The following is a 23,728-nucleotide window of genomic DNA, read 5'->3' as shown; positions in this document are numbered from 1 at the left end:
TACGACACCAGCACCTGGGCCTCATTGTCCATTGGAAGTCAACACCGATGAACCACATTCGCCAAAGAAACTGGATTCCAAGTTTGCATATATCAATGTCCTGAATAGCCCTCGCAAGCGGATACGAACTGAATCGATAACTTCCAACAAATCCTACTCGGATGTCGGTTTAAAGTCTCGCAAAAACATCAAACAGGAGGAATCACAGAAAGCATCGGACGCAAAACGGGATCTTCGGAAAGTTTGAACAACATTCAGAACATCGATAAAAAATCTCTTACTATGTTCGACATGTTCTACTACAATCCGGTTAAGAATCCGATGAACAGTTCTGCACTCAGCAAGAAAGGTTCGTTGGAAAACATTCCGCGCATGGTTGATCGGGTAGCACGAAGCGTGAGTTAATATCGTTCACCGACTCCGGCTCCGATGATGCCACCACCGGAAACCCCGAGTGTACCGTCAACGCAGCCGACACCGCAGATCAAGCTGGGACCCAACGGGGAAATGATCTTGGTGGTTGAAAACGAACGCGAGATACACTCATGGTATCCATATATTGAATAAAATTCCTGTCTTTTGAACATTTTTCTCGTCACTTTTGCCTTTGCAAGGTCGTTGAATCTTACTCAGTTACTGAGTAAAATTGTATTGAAATTTCATTTTCTCTCACGGAAATTTCACCCAGTTAAACTGCTATTACTCACTGATCTGTAACGGCAATTTTACTAAAACAGTGAAATTTCTGTGAGAGAAAGAGATTGCTATTAATTTTTGCTCAGCCAGTGAGTAACATTGAACGGCCGTGTACATCGTTTTGGCATTACATCCAATTGTATACATCGCTTCGTGTACGTCAAATTTATTACATCGGGAAAATTACATCGGTTTTGTATATTGTATCAAAGGCCCTCGAGTACATCGCTCACCCTGTCCAAGGATGAGGGGCTTGATGATGATTTGTCAAGTGTCGCTATGATTTTTTTTTTGCAATTTGATAAAATTGTAGTTTTTCTCCAGTTCATTGATTTGAAAGGTTCATGCGAGTTAATTTCACGGAGCCGTAAATTGTAGTTTTATCATAATTTTAATATTATCATAAAATAAAATAGTAATTTTAAATTCGCTTTTGTAATGCTAAGGTAAATAGTTTGCTTTGAGTGTAAAGTTAATTTATAAGAAAGTTCTAACAGTTTTTTTTTTGCACTTCGAAACTTGACGGGTCATACCTCTAACATAGTAGCAGTGACAGTGTCGCATGTCCTAACAACAACTGCCTGCGACTAGTGTTCGAGGGGCCGACAGGGCTGAATACGCGTCAATACTAACAAAACTCTAACACTAACATGACCCCGAAACTAACGTTCATCCATTGCACTAATAGTTATAATGTAGTTGTACTTTCCTAATAACCCATCTATCACAGACAAACAGACATAACACTCGGTTGGACAGGTTGTTCATCGAATACGCATTTGACGGTCAATTCGGGTGTTTTTGGTTGGTGGTGCCGCCACCTGTGGCGCGTACGGTCGGTTCCCTTGCGTTTGACGTCTGCACACTAGCGCCATCTGTTCAGCGTACTATCCATCACATGATACTCAACAGATGGCGGTAGTGTTTTAGTGACTATGTTTTGTGGAGAAAAATATTAAATGTGTTATTTCTGTTTGTCTGTGCATCTATTTTTCTTTTTCGTTGTGTGTGTGTGTGTGTGGGGGGGGGGGGTGGTTAATGTAACCAATACTAATACCTTTCTTTCAGTTCTTTTATTCGTTTTCTATATCCCTTCACCATCACCCCATATCCCATCATTTTGACGAGAGATGACTTACTTGCATGGTGCAAGCCCAAGTCGTACTATAGGATAATATGCTGAGCGTGGTTCTATCACAGATCGATAGAACTGAGGAATAATGAGGTAAATTCTACACAGTATTTTAAAGGAACCAACTCTAAGCAGGTAATAATAGCACTTAATAATCAAACAACCATAAAAAGGTAAGAATGAATTTATTTATTTTAAATACAGTAATGACCCGATTTTGTCAGCCGCTCCGCGCTTCAGATTTTTTTTCTTTCAATAATTTCACATAATCATAAATCTAAATTTTTCTCATTCGTCATTCGTTAAGAGGTATATTTAAAGTATACTTTGGTGCAATAGTTTCAAGAAGATAACTGAAAAAGGGCATGGGTTTTGTAGAACATTGGAAAACATTTTCAAAAAGGGGGTTGACAAAATCGGGACATTACTGTATTCCATTTACATTTACATGATTTATCACATATTTCCGGAGAGCTTCGAGGTTGGAGCGTAGTTGCTTTTGTAGATGGGCACGTCATTTGTCGGTTTCTCGCGGATTGGGGCTCAGTCTGGAAAAACCAATAACACAAACAGGTAGAATAATAGTTCCTCTATGATTTGTTATAGTTTGTTTGCAGGATTGTTCTTCTGTTCGCGGGAGGCCGACGATTGACGTGTTTGTTTGTAGGGGCGATTGCGCCCAGATCTCGGATTCTCGATTCTCCGGATTTATGGTCGTAATCTAATACACACAGTTGATCACAATACGAGCCTAAAAGCTGCAGTGACCTACACGGAACCGAATTTTTTTCATTTAAATCAAAAATATAAATGTTCATTTTATAAAAATATGAATAATTCAAAATAAATTAAAAACATGTTTGCAACAAAAATATATATGTTTGAATTAAAGTCAAAAGCATGTTTATTTCAACAATATAGAATTTGGGTAAACGATTTTTAGCGTGCCATGCCTTTTTTCCAACTGAAAACGGCCCGCCAAAAATCCATGTCATGGATCCGGAAACCGACCTAGGTAAGTGTCTTAAAGTTCCAGCTCGTTAAAACCGGAGGAACCCCACAGTATCGATGTCACTCTGTCGTTTCTGATGCCGATCCCTGTATCATCCTCCTCCACAACTGACGTCGAAAGAAAAACGAAAATCCGAAATAGATTTTGAGTCTATTCCGGATCCTCCAGCCCGGAATGTGTTGCCTGAATGTTAGCTGTGAATCCAACACCACACCCAGGTCTTTCACCTGATTCACGCGTACGAGTGTCGTTCCAAGCAGGTCATAGCTGAATACAATCGGTTGCTTTTTTTTCGTGAGAACGTTATGGCAGAGCACTTTGCTGGGTTCACTACCATTCGATTTAAAGTACACCAACTGGCGAAGACATTAAGCTGATGTTGAAGATTGTGGCAGTCAGCGATCGTGCAAATTCGTAAAAATATTTTGAGGTCGTCTGCATATGATAATCGAGGTCCTTCGATAACCAGAGTCACGTCGTTGAAGTAGAGTAGAAAAATCAACGGTCCCAGATGGCTTCCCTGCGGTATACCTGATGTGGCAAAGAAGCTAGCTGAATTGCAATCTCCTATAGCAACCATAAGTTGGCGACCAGTAAGATACGAACGGAACCAACTCAAGAGATTACCGCTCACCCCAAACCTGTCGAGTTTAGCAATCGCAATGTCATGATTCAACTTATCGAATGCCGCGGATAGATCGGTATATATAATGTCCGTCTGTACCCGTTCAGTCATACTATCGGTAATGTAGGATGTGAGGCATCGCAGATTGGTGGTTGTAGAGCGACCGCCAGTAAACCCGTGTTGATCAGCACTCAGATACTGCTTGCTGTGAGAGAGCAACGGTTCCATAATAACAAGCTCGAATAGTTACGAAACAGCACTCAGCGATGTAATTCCACGATAGTTATCCACGGCTCGTTTGCTTCCCTTTTTGTGGACAGGAAACATGTGTGCAAATTTCCAGGAGGATGGAAATATACCACTGGAGAGGGACATATGGAATAGACGGTGAAGTGGAGTTAACAAGCAAGCAATATGTTTCTTCAAAAACACAGACGGAACTCCATCGGGTCCAGGGTTGAAGGACGATTTGAGCTGCGTTGCAGCGTTAGAAATCATCTCAGCGTTGACATTAATTGCACCCAGCCGTCGACCCATCAACTCATGAACCGGGGACCAACGGCTTCACTTCCCTTCCGAAGGAAGACGTGATCAGAGATGTTATGCCTCAGAACATCCCGGCGGCGCCGACTGTGATTGAACACAGGCCTGCTGGAGTGAGAGGTAATCACGCTTACCACTACACCACCGGCGCCGCTTAGGGAGAATATTTTAAAAACGCTTTTATTTAACGAATAAAGTATTTTCTATAAATTTGGTTGTGCATAGAGAGGTTAGAAGGTTAGACTTAAGATCTTAACGAAAACTAAGAAAAAACTAAAAAAATAAAATTATACGTCTATCGGGTAGCTTTTGAGGAGGGTAGCAGTTTTTAAAATTTCTTTCCTACACAGAAATTCAAAACAACCCAAAATTAAGTTCTTTTCACTCATCTCCCATGTTCCCAAGCCAAATTTGAGTAAACCGGCTCAAAGGAGTTTGCATTTAAGCACGGCAAAAAAAAAAATTACCCATCGCTAAGTTATTTTCAATTTTTTCTACCCAAAATTAAGTTCAATTAACTCAAATTTGGGTATATCGCATATTACTCAATTTTAGCTTCTCGTACGGAACTAGACGGTTGAGTCGAATCTTTCGTTCTATTTTTGACAACAATAGCGAGAGGAAATGAAACGGGCAGAGGTCAAATAACTCAAATTTGAGTTTAAAAAACCCAAGCGGTGTTGGAGTATTAATTTAATCTTTCCGTGTGAGTTGATTCTGAACCATTTCAAGTAAACTATATTTAGAGTGCAGGATAGAGGAGATTAGTGTACACTGTGCTTACCAGGTGCATGGTATACACCAGAATGTTCACAGCAATCACTAGTGCTCTATTACCAAGCTAGGATAGGATGTTGCCCAGAACTATGTAAAAATGTAATTTTGAGATGAAACACAGATGAATAAAGGTCGATGATTAATTGAATTTATTCCGTGTTGATCTATGCTTTATTTTTGATAATCGGGTAGTGGTATCACCCCGATTCTATGAGAAAAGCTTCTTTTACAGGTTCGGCTTCACCTTGCGGATGCTATTTGTGGTTAGGGTTGGCAAGTCCACTGCCGGTGATCGATAGAGCTGAGGAGGAGGAAATCCGTTAGGATTCAATCCTATCAGCACTGTCTGCTAACAGGTTATGGGCCCAGACAGCAAATCAGACTTTGAACTTGAATAAGAGGACGAAGTGATTTATTTGAGAGCTAATCAGATTGGAGACATTTATTTCCATTGAAAAGTTTCTCATTTATTTCACTACGACTTTCCAGTTGGAAGCTAATGACTGCAATCCAGTTGAAGACATTTTTTCATTGGATATTTGCAATTGCTACGCTTCATTGACGAACAGACTTGCTTTCCAGTTGGAAGCTATTGAGTGCAATCCAGTTGAAGACAATTTTTTCATTGGATGTTTGCAATTATTACGCTTCGCTGACGACAAGACTCCATTTCCGTTGAAAAAGTATTTTGCTATTTTCCCAGACTTACTGAGTAAAAATGGACAACAGACTTCGTCGGGCTGTGGTTCCTGTCTTTAGGGGCGATGAAAAAGCTTTTCCACGAATGGAACTCTGTTTCAAATTTCTTTGGATGTGTTGAAGATGTTTCGAAGAGCTCCACAAATAAAAAACGGAGAACTTCATAGAGAACAGTAAAGTTTATGGAACTTGATGATTACAAACATGTTTTAGAACTGTGCGTTGCGCTGATCGTGTTGCAGTTTTATTTTTGACAGTTTCAAATTATAGAATTGACGAGTAGTTTAAAACAATTTTGAAACTCAGCATTGCGAACGGCCTTAGAACGCCAATTCGATACACAAACACAGAATAATATACACATAAAAACTGAAGAGGCATCTTTAATAAAAACTAGCATCAAATGCGCAAAAACTTCAAAGTTTATAATAATTAACTATTTAATTCGAGTAGTTAAAAATTACATTTCCTACCACTCGAACTTTGAAATAAAACAATATTTTGATTTTTTTTTTCTTCTAGAACCACGAGAAAAGTCATCGAAGAGAAAGAACTACCCTAAATTTAAGTTCTTTTTACATACTTTTGGGTAATTTTGAGTTTTGCATCCCACTCTGACTTTTTGTTCTTGTCAAAAACGGAACGAGAGATTCGATTTTCTCATGAATATTGTTCAATAAGCTGCTAGTGAGTATATGAGATATTCTCAAAATTTAGTCAATTGAACTTAATTTTGGGTAGAAAATACTCACGAGTAAGTAATTATTTTTGCCGTAGTCTATACTACTATAAGCGGTTTACTAAAAATCAGCTTATTGAACGGAACATGGGAGATGAGTGAAAAGAACTTAATTTTGGGTAATTTTTCGGTTCCGTGTATACTTCATATCAAGAGCCACATGTGAAAAGGGCATACGAACTTTTTGTAAACAAACATTTGTAGGCCTTTTCTCGCCAACCGGGGGTCGCCCACGCAAACCAACAACATATTCGGGAAGGGGAAAGTTTTCTCTACCCGGTGATGTTGATCGTTTGCGTAAGTGTCATGTGGGTGGCGAGAAATGGACTTTAAAAAGGTTTGCTTACAAAATACATGTGTGCCCTTTTCACATGTTGTTCTTGATATGGAGAAATTTCTTTCTCTTCGATGAAACTTATGCCCGGAATTCAGCTGCAAGTTTGTGAAATCGCTGGAGGAAAGTCATTGGAATTTAATAATGCAATAAATCTACAATAAAATACCTTTTTTACTCCTCGGTACGCATAAACATACAATTCTTTTCCATAGTTGAAGCATATTCTATCACCTCCAATTGGAGATGAACTGTTTGATGATAGCCCAGTACTGATGTTTTGGGTTTGTTCCAGGCCATTTGGAGAGGCCACTGTTGCTGAGCCTCCAGAAATCGTTGGTTGAGGATTTGCATTTACACCATGATTGTTGCTACTTCCTGACAATTGCTGGGATACCTGTGAGGGTAGGGTCACCAAAGAAACTCTCACTTGGGGGTTGTTCTGATTATTTTGATATCCAACACGATTTGGCCGCGAGTATTCCGACAGCGTCATCAACCTATACTCGCCTTCACGAGTCACAAACTGTGTTTTCAAATCATCTTTACCACTCGAATCAACCAGTTGGACCGACATTTCCTTCACCGAATTTTAAATGATAACAATTTCAAACATGCGATGATGGTAAAATTATATAAATTGCATATTTAAGTCACCACACACTTCAATGCTTCAGAACGTTCAATTAACTTTTAAGCAAGCTGAAGAAGAAAAATGACAACCACGAGTATACACGGTAAGAAAAAAGTTCTCAAAAGTATACACGCTAAGATGCACATCCCTTAAAATTCGGTAAATTCACGATAACTTGAAAGTACCCATTAATGGTTGAAAAAGACCCATTTTGAAGAAAAGTGGCTTAACTCATTAAATGAGTAAATTTTTTACCCATTAATGAGTATCTGTTACCCATTAATGAGTAATTGTTAATCATTAATGGGTAACAGATACTCATTAATGGGTAAAATTGTTTAATCATTAATGAGTTAAGCCACTTTTCTTCAAAATGGGTCTTTTTTTACTCATTAATGAGTACTTTCAAGTTAGCGTGAAGAATACCCGCATAAACAATAACCATAAGAAGAGCCTAACCACCAATTCGGGATATCATCCCAACTTTATGCGGTATGGTCGTACCATCTATGATATCGTTAGTTTATGGTATCCGTTTATTAGGGTATCTACACTAAAAAAATATTGAAATATAAATAGGGTAGAGCGCTACTTCGTCGTAATCGCCCATTTCCGCCGAGGGCGGCGACACATCTAAATCTCAATTCTAGATGCTCAAAAAATCTCACACTAGCGAATAAATCTTCGAAAAATCTTCTATCATTTCTCGCATCTACTTGCATCACGCATCATGTTTTTGCAGGAAATCTTCAAAATCGTGATAAATCTTCTTTCTATCTACTCAGTGTAAGCGCAGCTTGCCACAGCAAAACATAATATCAGGCATAACATTTGATAACGGCACAAAAGCATTTGTAAACAAACCTTCTAAGGCCCTTTACACGCGAACCAAAGTACGCCCACGCAAACCAACAACATCGTCGCATAGGGGCAACTATCACCTTTCCGAAAGTGGTATTGGTTTGCGTGGGCGTACTTTAGTTCGCGTGTAAAGGGTCTTAGAAGGTTTGTTTACAAATGCTTTTGTGCTGTTATCAAATGTTATGCCTGATATCGTAGATAGAGTCGTCCCCCTCGATTTCCATAGAATGAATCCGGAGCAGGCAATTTGTATTTCTTTGAATAAAAATCAAAACAAAAACCCTCCCGCAACTGAAAATACCGGTGAGTGGATTTGGCTCAGTCACGGATACGAATTTTGTTCATTTAAAACAAAAATATAAATGTTTATACTCTAAACATATGAATTATTCAAAGTAAATTGAAAGCATGTTTAAAACTAAAATATTAATGTTTGAATTAAATTCAAAAGCATGTTTATTTCAACAATATAGGATTTGGGTAAACGGTTTTTAGCGTGTCATGCCTTTTTATTTCCTTCTTGTTACATTCGGAAAGAGTTGCCCCAGCTTTGCTCAACCTCAACAGAAAACGGCCATCCATTCCGGTTCCTCCTCCGATACCGAACATGGAAAGAAACCGGTATGAGGACCAGTGGCAGAAACCGGGGCAAAACGACGCTAATAACACAAATTTACACCGGTTCCACTGAACTGGAACCCCCGGACACCAACCCCGACGGGTCTTCGCATCCCGGACCAGGACCCCAATACCCACAGGTCACCCTTAATCATACCCAAAAAAGAGCAGGAATTAAGATGCCCTGGCCGAAGATCTTTTTTTGTTTTCATTTCTTTGCAAACCATTTTATCTGCACTCAACTACTAAAATAATTCCAAAATATGTATGTTTATTTTAAACATGAAAAGCATGTTTAAAATAAACATAATATTATTATGATATTATTTATTATTGTTCGCATAGCTGTCAAACCAATCAAAAATAAATACGTTTATTTTCAACACGAATATTTTTGAAATAAACGTAACATTATTTTTATTTTAAACATTGATTTCACATGACTTCAAACATGGAATACGTTTGAAATCAACCTAATTTATGTTTGGGGCCAGAACAAACTGAGTTTACGTTTAAATTTACCTCAAATATTTTTGTTACGACGATAGTTTTTTCTGCGTGGTCTACGCGAGAACGTCGTTTACTCAAAAGTGAGTCAACATAATGCTACTCAATTTTGAGTAGCCCTGTACCTGCCGCAGAGATGAGTACATTTGACTCAATTTTGAGTTGACCAGAATAAGCGTGTACAAAAATACCTATTTCCGCTAAAAGCTGGGGGGAACGTGCTGTCAAATCAGCCTACTGATCATTCTTGTATGAAACTGGCTCCAAACGTAAACAATCGCTGTAGGTTTCTTATGGCTTGTTTACCTTTGGAACCAGTTATGCGAGGCATGCGAGGTAGGCGACGATTGTTCGTATTGGACAGCCACCTCCCCCCTTGGCTAAAAGAGCCCCTCCGCATTTAATGGGTAAACTATGGTTTACTCGTTAATAGGAAAATGGGTGGTATGTCAATAAATGGGTGTTTTTTTACCCATTTTATTGAATCGCGTTTACCGTAAAATGGGTGAAAAATACCCATTTTCCAAATGGAGGATGCAATTGCTTGGTTATCTGTCGTCGTTGATACAAAAAAAAACTTTCTAATATTGGCGATCTAACGATAGCGCTCGTGGAGAATAGGAGAAATAGAAAAATGATGATGGTCTTAAAATTTTGCACGTTGAGGTATAGGAAAGAAATCTTGAAAAGCATTTATTATCCGAAAAAATATATTTGTCATTTTTTAAAAGCTGCTACGGGGGAAGACATCTCAAAAAGTATCCGATAGACGCACAATTTTAAAATTTTATGTTTTTTCTTAGTTTTCGTTTTTATCTTTCGATCTGAACTTCTAACTAAAATATTCTCCCATACCTCGCCGTGCAAAGTTATGATCACAAACGAAGTGACAGACGACTAACTGGCGAAGAAATTAATTAAAATAATGTGGTTCGCTGTAATAGAATTTTCTTGGAAGCTTGTGCCATCATCCACCAGATGGGATAGTATTTTTGTTTTGGTTTTGCACAAAGTTGATTTTGTGTACAATGATTCTTTGACAGTGTGCAAAGAGTGCGTATCATTTTGTCATTTTTTATGCATTCCAGTTTTGAGTAGAGTGAAAGAGATAGAACCAAAACATTCTAGTACATTTGGTGAAAATGCTAGTTCAATCCAGTAGTAGACCAACAGCAGCGTTTGAGAGTAGGCAGCATGTGCCGGGCTCAAAACGTTCATTTTGCTGTGCTGGGCCCGCTGTCATGGTATAGGATGCTGCACGCTGACGTCACGAATAAACGCGATGAACCCGAATTCATCAGTTTGACATCCAGTGGTGGTTTGTTTACCTTTGCTTGTTAGTCAATTCAAGTGGATTTGAGGTTTTAAATAAAAATAATTAATAGATATGATATCCGACTATGTTCGTTTGAAAAATATTCCTCTCCTATAAAATCTAAAAAAAAATTAATAAATTTGTTAAACTTTTTTTCTAAGTCCATGTAACCCACACGAATTAATTATATGATTTGAGTAGTAGCTATACTGAAGATCCGAAAGATGTCGCCCCTTCAGTGGTAGGAAAATCATTTTTGCAGTATGGAGAATATCAGAAAATCCACGATTTGTGACTAAACATGCTTTCACAGAGGGAAACAAATAAACGAGTGTTTACCTTATCACCATAGTAATGTACTCGTGCAATTTTTGTGCATCTAAAACTGCCCATAAAGGCGATAATGAATAAAAACTGAAAATTTTCATGCATTTCCAAATGGTTTCCTACCATTCCCATACATTCGAAAGTGACTGGCCCTCTGGATGTGGATGATGTCAAAAACAACAAAACATGATTAATTGCCGGCGAAAAAGTGACGTCATTTGACATTGAGCGACTTGAAGACTGATCGTTCGCCCTTTGTTCGGAATGCGGACGAAGGGCGACTCGCCCCGCTAGAGTAATTTCATCCGCCGGGCGACCAAATGGCGCTCCGGGATGCGGACGAAGGGCGACTCGCCCCGCTAGAGTAATTTCATGCGCCGGGCTACCAAATGGCGCTCCGGGATCCGGACGAAATGCGACTCGCCCCGCTAGAGTAATTTCATCCGCCGGGCGACCAAATGGCGGATGGAACTTAGCAATTTTTTTGTGATTTTTTTCGCGGCGACTGATTACGTGGTCAGTCGTTTTTTCATATCGTGCGTGTATAGACGCGTTTATCCGCGTCGTGAAATTTGCCTCCGATGGCAAAGTTGATGGTAAGTACTGAACAGTTTGATATTAAGTGTAATTATTATTAAAAATTGATTCGCTGGAGGAATCCCGGCTGAGTTAAACATTCTTACTGATGCAACGCATCAATAAGGATGTTTAATTCATCCGGATTCGTCCGGCGGATCAATTTTGATGTAATTTATTGTTTTCCAAAATTGATCCGCTAGAGGAATCCGGCTGAGTTGAGCATCCTTATTGATGCGTTGCATCAGTTAGGATGCATAACTCAGCCGGATTCCTCCAGCGGATCAATTTTGGAAATTAATTACAAATTGAAATTAATTACAAATTGACAGATGAAAAAATTTGATGATTTTTTAAAAAACTTTTTTTCAGCCGACTGCTTCCACTAATTACGCCGGCTGCTTCCACTGATCCGCTGGAGGAATCCTTACCGATGCAACGCATGCCGATGCCGGATCCCGATGTTTATGTTTAAGGTTAAGTTAAGTTAAATTTTTATTAAAATTAAGTAAAAGTTAAAGGTATTTCAATGTTCAGTTAAAGTAAAGTTAAAATTATGTTGAAGTTAAGTTAAAGTTCGGCTAATTAAGTTAGAGTTATGTTAATTTTATGCTACAATTATGTTAAAGTAAAGTTAAAGTTAAGTTCATGTTATAGTTATGTTAATGGTAAGATAAACATTTGTTAAAACAAAAGTTAAAATTTAGTTAATGCTACGTTAAAATTAAGCTAGAGTTAAGTTAAGGTTATGTTTAAGTTAAGTTAAAGGTAAGTTACAGTTATGTTTATGTTAAGATAAAGTTAAGTTAATTTATGTTTAAGATAAAGTTAAGTTAAAGGTAAGTTAAAATTATGTTGAAGTTAAGTTAACGTTAAGTTAAAGTTAAGTAAAATTTAAGTTAACGATAAGTTAATGGTAAGTTAAAATTATGTTAAGGTGAAGTTTATTCAAATTTATGTATAAGTTATGATAAAGTTAACTTTAAATTAAATTTATGTTAAAGTAAAGTTACGTTAAAGTTATGGTAATGTTAAGTTATAATTAATTTAAATTTAAAGTTATGTTAAAGTTAAAGTTATGCTAAAAATAAATTAAATTTATGTTGAATTTGTTTCAATTTAAGGTGAAGTTTTGCTAAAATTATGTTCCAGTAAATTTAAGTTAAAGTTATGCTATAGGTAAGTTAAAGTTAAGTTAAGTTAAATTTAAGTTAAGTTTAGTTAACGTTATGTTAAAGTTAAAGTTGATGCTTAAAGTTAAGTTAAAGTTCAGTAAATTTTAGGATAGTTATGTTAAATTTAAGTTAAAATTACGTTTAGTTAAAGTTAAGTTAAAGTTATGTTAAGTTAATGTTCGGTTTGAGTTAAAGTTATGTTAATGTTAAAGTTATGTTAAATTTAAGTTAAAATTTAAGGTTAAGTTAATGTTAGGTTAAAGTTATGTTAAATTTAAGTCAAAATAAAGTTAAGGTTATGTTAAAGTTTATTTAAAGTTAAGTTAAAGTCTAGTTAAAGTTAAGTTAAGTTTAAGTTAAGTTTAAGTTAAGTTTAAGTTAAATTTAAGTTAAGTTTAAGTTAAGTTAATCTTAAGTTAAAATTAAGTTAAAGTTAAGTTAAAGTTAAGTTAAGTTAAAGTTAAGTTAAAGTTAAAGTTAAGTTAAAGTTAAATTAAAGTTAAAGTTAAGTTAAAGTTAAGTTAAAGTTAATTTAAAGTTAAAGTTAAGTTAAAGTTAAGTTAAAGTTAAGTTAAAGCTAAGTTAAAGTTAAGTTAAAGTTAAGTTAAAGTTAAGTTAAAGTTAAGTTAAAGTTAAATTAAAGTTAAGTTAAATTTAAGTTAAAGTTAAGTTAAAGTTAAGTTAAAGTTAAGTTAAAGTTAAGTTAAAGTTAAGTTAAAGTTAAGTTAAAGTTAAGTTAAAGTTAAGTTAAAGTTAAGTTAAAGTTAAGTTAAAGTTAATTTAAAGTTAAGTTAAAGTTAAGTTAAACTTAAGTTAAAGTTAAATTAAAGTTAAGTTAAAGTTAAGTTGAGTTAAAGTTAAGTTAAAGTTAAAGTTAAGTTAAAGTTAAGTTAAAGTTAAGTTAAAGTTAAGTTAAAGTTAAGTTAAAGTTAATTTAAAGTTAAGTTAAAGTTAAGTTAAAGTTAAGTTAAAGTTAAATTAAAGTTAAGTTAAAGTTAAGTTAAAGTTAAGTTAAAGTTAAAGTTAAGTTAAAGTTAAGTTAAAGTTAGGTTAAAGTTAAGTTAAAGTTAGGTTAAAGTTAAGTTAAAGTTAAGTTAAAGTTAAGTTAAAGTTTAGTTAAAGTTAAGTTAAAGTTAAGTTAAAGTTAAGTTAAAGTTAAGTTAAAGTTAAGTTAAAGTTAAGTTAAAGTTAAATTAAAGTTAAGTTAAAGTTAAGTTAAAGTTAAGTTAAAGTTAAGTTAAAGTTAAGTTAAAGTTAGGTTAAAGTTAAGTTAAAGTTAAGTTAAAGTTAAGTTAAAGTTAAGTTTAAGTTAAGTTAAAGTTAAGTTAAAGTTAAGTTAAAGTTAAGTTAAAGTTAAGTTAAAATTAAGTTAAAATTAAGTTAAAGTTCAGTTAAAGTTAAGTTAAAGTTAAGTTAAAGTTAAGTTAAAGTTAAGTTAAAGTTAAGTTAAAGTAAGGTTAAAGTTAAGTTAAAGTTAAGTTAAAGTTAAGTTAAAGTTAAGTTAAAGTTAAGTTAAAGTTAAATTAAAGTTAAGTTAAAGTTAAGTTAAAGTTAATTTAAAGTTAAGTTAATGTTAAAGTTAAGTTAAAGTTAAGTTAAAGTTAAGTTAAAGTTAAGTTAAAGTAAAGTTAAAGTTAAGTTAAAGTTAAGTTAAAGTTAAGTTAAAGTTATGTTAAAGTTAAGTTAAAGTTAAGTTAAAGTTAAGTTAAAGTTAAGTTAAAGTTAAGTTAAAGTTAAATTAAAGTTAAGTTAAAGTTAAGTTAAAGTTAAGTTAAAGTTAAGTTAAAGTTAAGTTAAAGTTAAGTTAAAGTTAAGTTAAAGTTTAGTTAAAGTTAAGTTAAAATTAAGTTAAAGTTTAGTTAAAGTTAAGTTAAAATTAAATTAAAGTTAAGTTAAAGTTAAGTTAAAATTAATTTAAAGTTAAGTTAAAGTTAAGTTAAAGTTAAGTTAAAGTTAAGTTAAAGTTATGTTTAAGTTAAGTTAAAGTTAAGTTAAAGTTAAGTTAAAGTTAAGTTAAAGTTAAGTTAAAGTTAAGTTAAAGTTAAAGTTAAGTTAAAGTTAAGTTAAAGTTAAGTTAAAGTTAAGTTAAAGTAAAGTTAAAGTTAAGTTAAAGTTAAGTTAAAGTTAAGTTAAAGTTAAGTTAAAGTTAAGTTAAAGTTAAGTTAAAGTTAAGTTAAAGTTAAGTTAAAGTTGAGTTAAAGTTAAATTAAAGTTATGTTAAAATTGAGTTAAAGTTAAGTTAAATTGAGTTAAAGTTGAGTTAAAGTTGAGTTAAGTTAAGTTAAAGTTATGTTAAAGTTAATTTAAAGTTAAGTTAAAGTTGTGTTAAATTTAAGTTAAGTTAAGTTAACGTTATGTTAAAAATAAAGTTAAATTAAAGTTAAAGTTAAAGTTAAGTTAAAGTTAAGTTAAAGTTAAATTAAAGTTAAGTTAAATTTAAGTTAAAGTTAAGTTAAAGTTAAGTTAAAGTTAAGTTAAAGTTAAGTTAAAGATAAGTTAAAGTTAAGTTAAAGTTAAGTTAAAGTTAAGTTAAAGTTAAGTTAAAGTTAAGTTAAAGTTAAGTTAAAGTTAAGTTAAAGTTAATTTAAAGTTAAGTTAAAGTTAAGTTAAAGTTAAGTTAAAGTTAAATTAAAGTTAAGTTAAAGTTAAGTTGAGTTAAAGTTAAGTTAAAGTTAAAGTTAAGTTAAAGTTAAGTTAAAGTTAAGTTAAAGTTAAGTTAAAGTTAAGTTAAAGTTAATTTAAAGTTAAGTTAAAGTTAAGTTAAAGTTAAGTTAAAGTTAAATTAAAGTTAAGTTAAAGTTAAGTTAAAGTTAAGTTAAAGTTAAAGTTAAGTTAAAGTTAAGTTAAAGTTAGGTTAAAGTTAAGTTAAAGTTAGGTTAAAGTTAAGTTAAAGTTAAGTTAAAGTTAAGTTAAAGTTTAGTTAAAGTTAAGTTAAAGTTAAATTAAAGTTAAGTTAAAGTTAAGTTAAAGTTAAGTTAAAGTTAAGTTAAAGTTAAATTAAAGTTAAGTTAAAGTTAAGTTAAAGTTAAGTTAAAGTTAAGTTAAAGTTAAGTTAAAGTTAGGTTAAAGTTAAGTTAAAGTTAAGTTAAAGTTAAGTTAAAGTTAAGTTTAAGTTAAGTTTAAGTTAAGTTAAAGTTAAGTTAAAGTTAAGTTAAAGTTAAGTTAAAGTTAAGTTAAAATTAAGTTAAAATTAAGTTAAAGTTCAGTTAAATTTAAGTTAAAGTTAAGTTAAAGTTAAGTTAAAGTTAAGTTAAAGTTAAGTTAAAGTAAGGTTAAAGTTAAGTTAAAGTGAAGTTAAAGTTAAATTAAAGTTAAGTTAAAGTTAAGTTAAAGTTAAGTTAAAGTTAAATTAAAGTTAAGTTAAAGTTAAGTTAAAGTTAATTTAAAGTTAAGTTAATGTTAAAGTTAAGTTAAAGTTAAGTTAAAGTTAAGTTAAAGTTAAGTTAAAGTTAAGTTAAAGTTAAGTTAAAGTTAAGTTAAAGTTAAGTTAAAGTTAAGTTAAAGTAAAGTTAAAGTTAAGTTAAAGTTAAGTTAAAGTTAAGTTAAAGTTAAGTTAAAGTTAAGTTAAAGTTAAGTTAAAGTTAAGTTAAAGTTAAGTTAAAGTTAAGTTAAAGTTAAGTTAAAGTTAAGTTAAAGTTAAGTTAAAGTTAAGTTAAAGTTAAGTTAAAATTAAATTAAAGTTAAGTTAAGGTTAAGTTAAAGTTAAGTTAAAGTTAAGTTAAAGTTATGTTTAAGTTAAGTTAAAGTTAAGTTAAAGTTAAGTTAAAGTTAAGTTAAAGTTAAGTTAAAGTTAAGTTAAAGTTAAAGTTAAGTTAAAGTTAAGTTAAAGTTAAGTTAAAGTTAAGTTAAAGTTAAGTTAAAGTTAAGTTAAAGTTAAGTTAAAGTTAAGTTAAAGTTAAGTTAAAGTTAAGTTAAAGTTAAGTTAAAGTTGAGTTAAAGTTAAGTTAAAGTTATGTTAAAATTGAGTTAAAGTTAAGTTAAATTGAGTTAAAGTTGAGTTAAAGTTGAGTTAAGTTAAGTTAAAGTTATGTTAAAGTTAATTTAAAGTTAAGTTAAAGTTATGTTAAATTTAAGTTAAGTTAAGTTAACGTTATGTTAAAAATAAAGTTAAATTAAAGTTAAAGTTAATGCTTAAGTTAAGTTAAAGTTCAGTTAATTTTAGGATAAAGTTATGTTAAATTTAAGTTCAAATTACGTTAAGTTAAAGTTAAGTTAAAGATATGTTAAGTTAATGTTCGGTTTAAGTTAAAGTTATGTTAATGTTAAAGTTATGTTTAATTTAAGCTAAAATTTAAAGTTAAGTTAAAGTTAAGTTAAAGTTAGGTTAAAGTTATCTTAAAATTTAAGTTATGTTAAAATTAAGTCAAAGTTAAGTAAAGGTTATGTTAAAGTTTATTTAAAGTTAAGTTAAAATTTAGTTGAAGTTAAGTTAAGTTTAAGTTAAACTATCCCGTAATTTAATAATCGTTTAATAAATGTAGAATAGTGTCTAATGAAACATTATTTCACATAATAATCAAGCGTCTATATACACCTTTATATCATCGCTGTTTAAGGAAGTAATGATGTCTAATTAACGCTGAATAATCAAAAATTTGATCGAATAAGCTCTGTTACAATTTTTTCCTTTGGTTTGTTTTTTCCGTCGATCTTGTTTTCCGTGCTGAGCACCAATGCTACCGACGTGCCAGGAAGGCAGCTCCCACACCTGGACCCTACCTATCGACCCATCAACTCATGAACCGGGGACCAACGGCTTTACTTCCCATCCGAAGGAAGGCGTGATCAGAGATGTTATGCCTCAGAACATCCCGGCGGCGCCGACTGGGATTGAACCCAGGCCTGCTGGGGTGAGAGGTAATCACGCTTACCACTACACCACCGGCGCCGTTTGTTACAATTTTGTAAGTCGAAGAAAAGCTTCTCGACATACCTTATTCAACACCAAATACTTCGATGTTGTAGTTGAATAAATTCTCTAGATTTGTGTGAACAAAGCCTGAACAGAAGTTAATATTTAAAATAGTACAAGTATTATTAAGCATGAAGTGATATAAAATCGTCAAGAAGTCGTTTCTTCAATAGGCAATTGTTTGTTGGGAAGTAAATGTTAGGTTAAAGTTATATTAAAATTGATTTTTGGCCTCTATTCGTGACCCAAATTCCAAAAATACCCATATTTATAGAGTTTTGAAATTATTTTTCACTTTTTGTGAAACTGGAAGCCGCCACATTTGATTTCAAAATGGCATCGGATATCGATTTTCTCTAAACGACAACCTCCAAAAACCTTCAAAAAAATCCCATATTGATTGATATTTGACAGTAATTTCCAATTTTTCTGAAACCTGAAGCCACCTCTTCTTGGAGCTCCGAATTCAAAATGAACCAGAAGCCGCCATCTTTAATTTCAAAATCTTATCGGATATTGATTAGCGGCCTTTAGTCATTACCCCGATTCTAAAAATACCCCTATGTATGGATATTTGACACTTTTTCTGCAACAGGAATCCTCCACCTTGGATTTCAAAATAGCGTCGGATATCGATTTCCTATATCTACACGTCACCCCGATTCCAAAAATACCCTATCGATGTCAATGGTATCAACGGTATATGACAATATATCCCATATTTGATTTAAAAATGGCGTCGGATATCGATTTCCAGTTGATTGTAGATTGTAGATTGTAGTAGAGTTGGAAACTTGATCATGTAAACACTACGCATCATTGTCTGGTAGTACGTTAAAAAATGATACAACAATCGTCAAGTTCGCTGTAACGTCACCTAGTACCTCGTCATCCACGAATTGGCGCCTATGTCAGTAGTCTAATAACTCTTAGCACGCTGATGGCATGGTTCCAATGCCGCATAGAGAGTTGCTACAATGATATTAGGTTAGCTAAGGTCAGTTAACTGACTGGTGGGGAACGGGAGCTTTAGCTATGACTATTATGTATGCATTTCTATAACGTTATCTAACAACAATGGTGTGCACTGTTTACAAAATCATGTTTGTAATTCTAATGTGTTGTATGGTTGAAAGCATTTGAAAAAGTTAGATTTTAATGTTTTGCACATTTGAAAACATCCGAAAACAATAAGTTCTTAGTACAATTGAAAACACCCGAAAATCATTTTGTTTTAATGTCTTGTACATTTGACAACATCAGGAAGCATCTAAATTTGAAAACACCCGAAGAACGTTAAATTTTAACGTTTTGTACGTCTAAAATCATCTAAAAAATAAAAATTCGATTAAAATTCTCGACGTCAGAACAACATTTGAATAGCAAAATTTTATTTCACGTTACATCTAAATAGCAATGTTTTCTAATGTTTTATGCCAGGAATATATTTTATTTCGATGCTGATGTAGACATCAAACATTAGGCAAACGTAAATTTTTATTCGGGTTCCCCCGGGACACCCGGAATATGTCCGCATGTGGCCAAAGTGGTTCTTGTTCTGGTTCTTGTAGTGGTTTGAGTTCCATTGAACCAGAAATTGAATTCTGATGTATTTTGATGAGTCGCATGATGGGTTTGACCATAATCAGATGTTGGCCTCTTCCCCCGGGACACCCGGAATGTGTCCGGATGTGGCCAAAGTGGTTCTAGGAACTAGATTTGAGTTCCATTAAACCAGTCGTTGAATTCTCATGTAATTTGATGTGTCGCATGATGGGTTTGGCCCTAATCAGATGTTGGCCTCTTCCCCCGGGACACCCGGAATATGTCCAGATGTGGCCAAAGTGGTTCTAGGAACTAGATTTGAGTTCCTTTGAACCAGAAATTGAATTCTCATGTATTTTGATGTGTCGCATGATGGGTTTCACCCTAATCAGATGTTGGCCTCTTCCCCCGGGACACCTGGAATGTGTCCGGATGTGGCCAAAGTGGTTCTTGGAACTAGATATGAGTTCATTTGAACCAGAAATTGAATTCTCATGTATTTTGATGTGTCGCATGATTTGTTTGACCCTAATCAGATGTTGGCCTCATCCCCCGGGACACCCGGAATATGTCCGGATGTGGCCAAAGTGGTTCTTGGAACTAGATTTGAGTTCCTTTGAACGAGAAATTGAATTCTCATGTATTTTGATGTGTCGCATGATTTGTTTGACCCTAATCAGATGTTGGCTTCTTCCCCCGGGACACCCGGAATGTGTCCGATCTGGCCAAAGCGGTTCTAGAAACTAAATTTGAGTTCCATTGAACCAGTCGTTGAATTCTCATGTAATTTGATGTGTCGCATGATGGGTTTGACCCTAATCAAATGTTGGCCTCTTCCCCCGGGATACCCGGAATGTGTCCGGATGAGGGTAAAGTGATTCTTGATACTAAATTTGAGTTCCATTGAACCATAAATTGAATTCTCATGTTATTTGATGTGTCGCATGATGCGGTTGACTTAGCTTGTAAGATATTATTGTTAGGTTAAGATCTATTTAATAAAAAAAACATATGTTAGTTATAAGAAAATGAAAAATAAAATTTATTGATGAAGTCATGTTTATGCTTCAACTGTTTTCATTTTTATTAATTTAAAACCCATTGAAAAAGAAAATGGTGGTGAACAGTCGGGAGCGCGCCGGGGCGCCTGGGGGCGGACAAAATGGCCGAAACGATCAGTTTTTTGACAGGTATCGTTTTCGCCTCAGGCGCCCCGGCGCGCTCCCGATTGTTCACCACCATTTTCTTTTTCAATGGGTTTTAAATTAATAAAAATGAAAACAGTTGAAGCATAAACATGACTTCATCAATAAATTTTATTTTTCATTTTCTTATAACTAACATATGTTTTTTTATTAAATAGACCTTAACCTAACAATAATATCTTACAAGCTAAGTCAACTAATATCTTACAAGCTAAGTCAACCGCATCATGCGACAAATCAAATTACATGACAATTTAATTACTAGTTCAATGGAACTCAAATCTAGTTCCAAGAACCACTTTGGCCACATCGAGACACATTCCGGGTGTCCCGGGGGATGCAGCCAGCATCTGATTAGGGTCAAACCCACCATGCGACACATCAAATTACATGAGAATTCAAAGACTAGTTCAATGGAACTCAAATCTAGTTCCAAGAACCACTTTGGCCACATCCGGACATATTCCGGGTGTCCCGGGGGAAGAGGCCAACGTCTGATTAGGATCAAACCCATCATGCGACACATCAAAATACATGAGAATTCAATTTCTGGTTCAATGGAACTCAAATTTAGTTCCAAGAACCACTTTGGCCACATCCGGACATATTCCGGGTGTCCCGGGGGAAGAGGCCAACATCTGATTAGGGTCAAACAAATCATGCGACACATCAAATTACATGAGAATTCAATTTCTGGTTCAATGGAACTCAAATTTAGTTCCAAGAACCACTTTGGCCACATCCGGACATATTCCGGGTGTCCCAGGGGAAGAGGCCAACATCTGATTAGGGTCAAACAAATCATGCGACACATCAAATTACATGAGAATTCAATTTCTGGTTCAATGGAACTCAAATCTAGTTCCAAGAACCACTTTGGCCACATCCGGACATATTCCGGGTGTCCCGGGGAAAGAGGCCAACATCTGATTAGTGTCAAAGCCATCATGCGACACATCAAACTACATGAGAATTCAATTTCTGGTTCAATGGAACTCAAATTTAGTTCCAAGAACCACTTTGGCCACATCCGGACACATTCCGGGTGTCCCAGGGGAAGAGGCCAACATCTGATTAGGGTCAAACAAATCATGCGACACATCAAATTACATGAAAATTCAATTTCTGGTTCAATGGAACTCAAATCTAGTTCCAAGAACCACTTTGGCCACATCCGGACATATTCCGGGTGTCCCGGGGGAAGAGGCCAACATCTGATTAGGGTCAAACCCATCATGCGACACATCAAAATACATGAGAATTCAATTTCTGGTTCAATGGAACTCAAATTTAGTTCCAATAACCACTTTGGCCACATCCGGACATATTCCGGGTGTCCCGGGGGAAGAGGCCAACATCTGATTAGGGTCAAACAAATCATGCGACACATCAAAATACATGAGAATTCAATTTCTGATTCAATGGAACTCAAATCTAGTTCCTAGAACCACTTTGGCCACACCCGGACATATTCCAGGTGTCCCGCGGGAACTCGAATAAAAATTTACGTTTGCCTAACGTTTGATGTCTACAACAGCATCGAAATAAAATGTATTCCTGGCATCAAACATTAGAAAACATTGCGATTTAGATGTATTTATACTAGGTAACGAGAAATAAAATTTTGCTATTCAAATGTTCTGTCGTCGAGAATTTTAATCGAATTTTTTTTAGATGATTTTAGACGTACAAAACGTTAAAATTTAACGTTCTTCGGGTATTTTCAAATGTAGATGCTTCCTGATGTTGTCAAATGTACAAGACATTAAAACAAAATGATTTTCGGGTGTTTTCAATTGTACTAAGAACTTATTGTTTTCGGATGTTTTCAAATGTGCAAAACATTAGAATCTAACTTTTTCAAATGCTTTCAACCATACAACACATTAGAATTAAAACATGATTTTGTAAACAGTACACACCATTGTTGTTAGATAACGTTATAGAAATGCATACATAATAGTCATTGCTATAGCTCCCGTTCCCCACCAGTCAGTTAACTGACCTTAGCTAACCTAATATCATTGTAGCAACTCTCTATGCGGCATTGGAACCATGCCATCAGCGCGCTAAGAGTTATTAGACTACTGACATAGGCGCCAATTCGTGGATGACGAGGCACTAGGTGACGTTACAGCGAGCTTGACGATTGTTGTATCATTTTTTAACGAACTACCAGACAATGATGCGTAGTGTTTACATGATCAAGTTTCCAACTCTACTGCAATCTACAATCTACAATCAACTGGAAATCGATATCCGACGCCATTTTTAAATCAAATATGGGATATATTGTCATATACCGTTGATACCGTTGATACCATTGACATCGATATGGGTATTTTTGGAATCGGGGTGACGTGTAGATATAGGAAATCGATATCCGACGCTACTTTGAAATCCAAGGTGGAGGATTCCTGTTGCAGAAATAGTGTCAAATATCCATAAATAGGGTATTTTTAGAATCGGAGTAATGACTAAAGGCCGCTAATCGATATCCGATAAGATTCTGAAATTAAAGATGGCGGCTTCTGGTTTAAGAAAACTTGGGAATACTGTCAATTATGTATAAAATGGGTATTTTTGGGATCGAGTGACGTCTAGAGATTGGAAATAGGCATCCGACGCCATTTTGAATTCCGAGATCCAAGAAGAGGTGCTTCAGGTTTCAGAAAAAGTGGGAATTACTGTCCAATATCAATCAATATGGGATTTTTTGGAAGGTTTTTGGAGGTTATCGTCTAGAGAAAATCGATATCCGATGCCATTTTGAAATCAAATGTGGCGGCTTCCAGTTCCACAAAAAGTTAAAAATAATTTCAAAAGTCCATAAATATGGGTATTTTTAGAATTTGGGTCACGAATAGAGGTCAAAAATCAATTTTAACATAACTTTAACCTAACATTTACTTCCCAACAAACAATTGCCTATTGAAGAAACGACTTCTTGACGATTTTATATCACTTCATGCTTAATAATACTTGTACTATTTTAAATATTAACTTCTGTTCAGGCTTTGTTCACACAAATCTGGAGAATTTATTCAACTACAACATCGAAGTATTTGGTGTTGAATAAGGTATGTCGAGAAGCTTTTCTTCGACTTACAAAAATTGTAACAGAGCTTATTCGATCAAATATTTGATTATTCAGCGTTCATTAGACATCATTACTTCCTTAAACAGCGATGATATAAAGGTGTATATAGACGCTTGATTATCATGTGAAATAATGTTTCATTAGACACTATTATACATTTATTAAACGATTGTTAAATTACGGGATAATTTAACTTAAACTTAACGTAAACTTAACCATAACTTAAACTTAACTTAAACTTAACTTAAACTTAACTTAACTTTAACTAAATTTTAACTTAACTTTAAATAAACTTTAACATAACCTTAACTTTACTTTGACTTAAATTTAACATAACTTTAACCTAACATTAACTTAACTTTAACTTAACTTCAAATTTTAACCTATATTAAACAT

At 34.1% G+C, this 23,728-nt stretch overlaps 1 protein-coding gene across 4 annotated transcripts in view; it reads right to left on the bottom strand.

The window, feature by feature from the left end:
- Positions 1–7,256, bottom strand: part of LOC135714613 (WD repeat-containing protein 20) — a 125,606-nt gene extending 118,350 nt beyond the window's left edge. For all 4 annotated transcript variants that reach the window (XM_065237992.1, XM_065237994.1, XM_065237996.1 and 1 more), the window contains exon 1: positions 6,727–7,256. In XM_065237992.1, the coding sequence (XP_065094064.1) occupies positions 6,727–7,134 (408 nt within the window). In that variant the 5' untranslated portion in view covers positions 7,135–7,256. The remainder of the gene's footprint in view (positions 1–6,726) is intronic.
- Positions 7,257–23,728: the final 16,472 nt, after the last annotated feature.

The sequence above is a fragment of the Ochlerotatus camptorhynchus genome, unplaced genomic scaffold, assembly GCF_037179485.1.
Source record: "Ochlerotatus camptorhynchus isolate MF236.1 unplaced genomic scaffold, CSIRO-AGI_Acam_v1.1 ptg000675l, whole genome shotgun sequence".
Taxonomy (NCBI): Eukaryota; Metazoa; Arthropoda; class Insecta; order Diptera; family Culicidae; genus Ochlerotatus; species Ochlerotatus camptorhynchus.
This window is presented reverse-complemented; position numbering and strand designations above follow the sequence as displayed.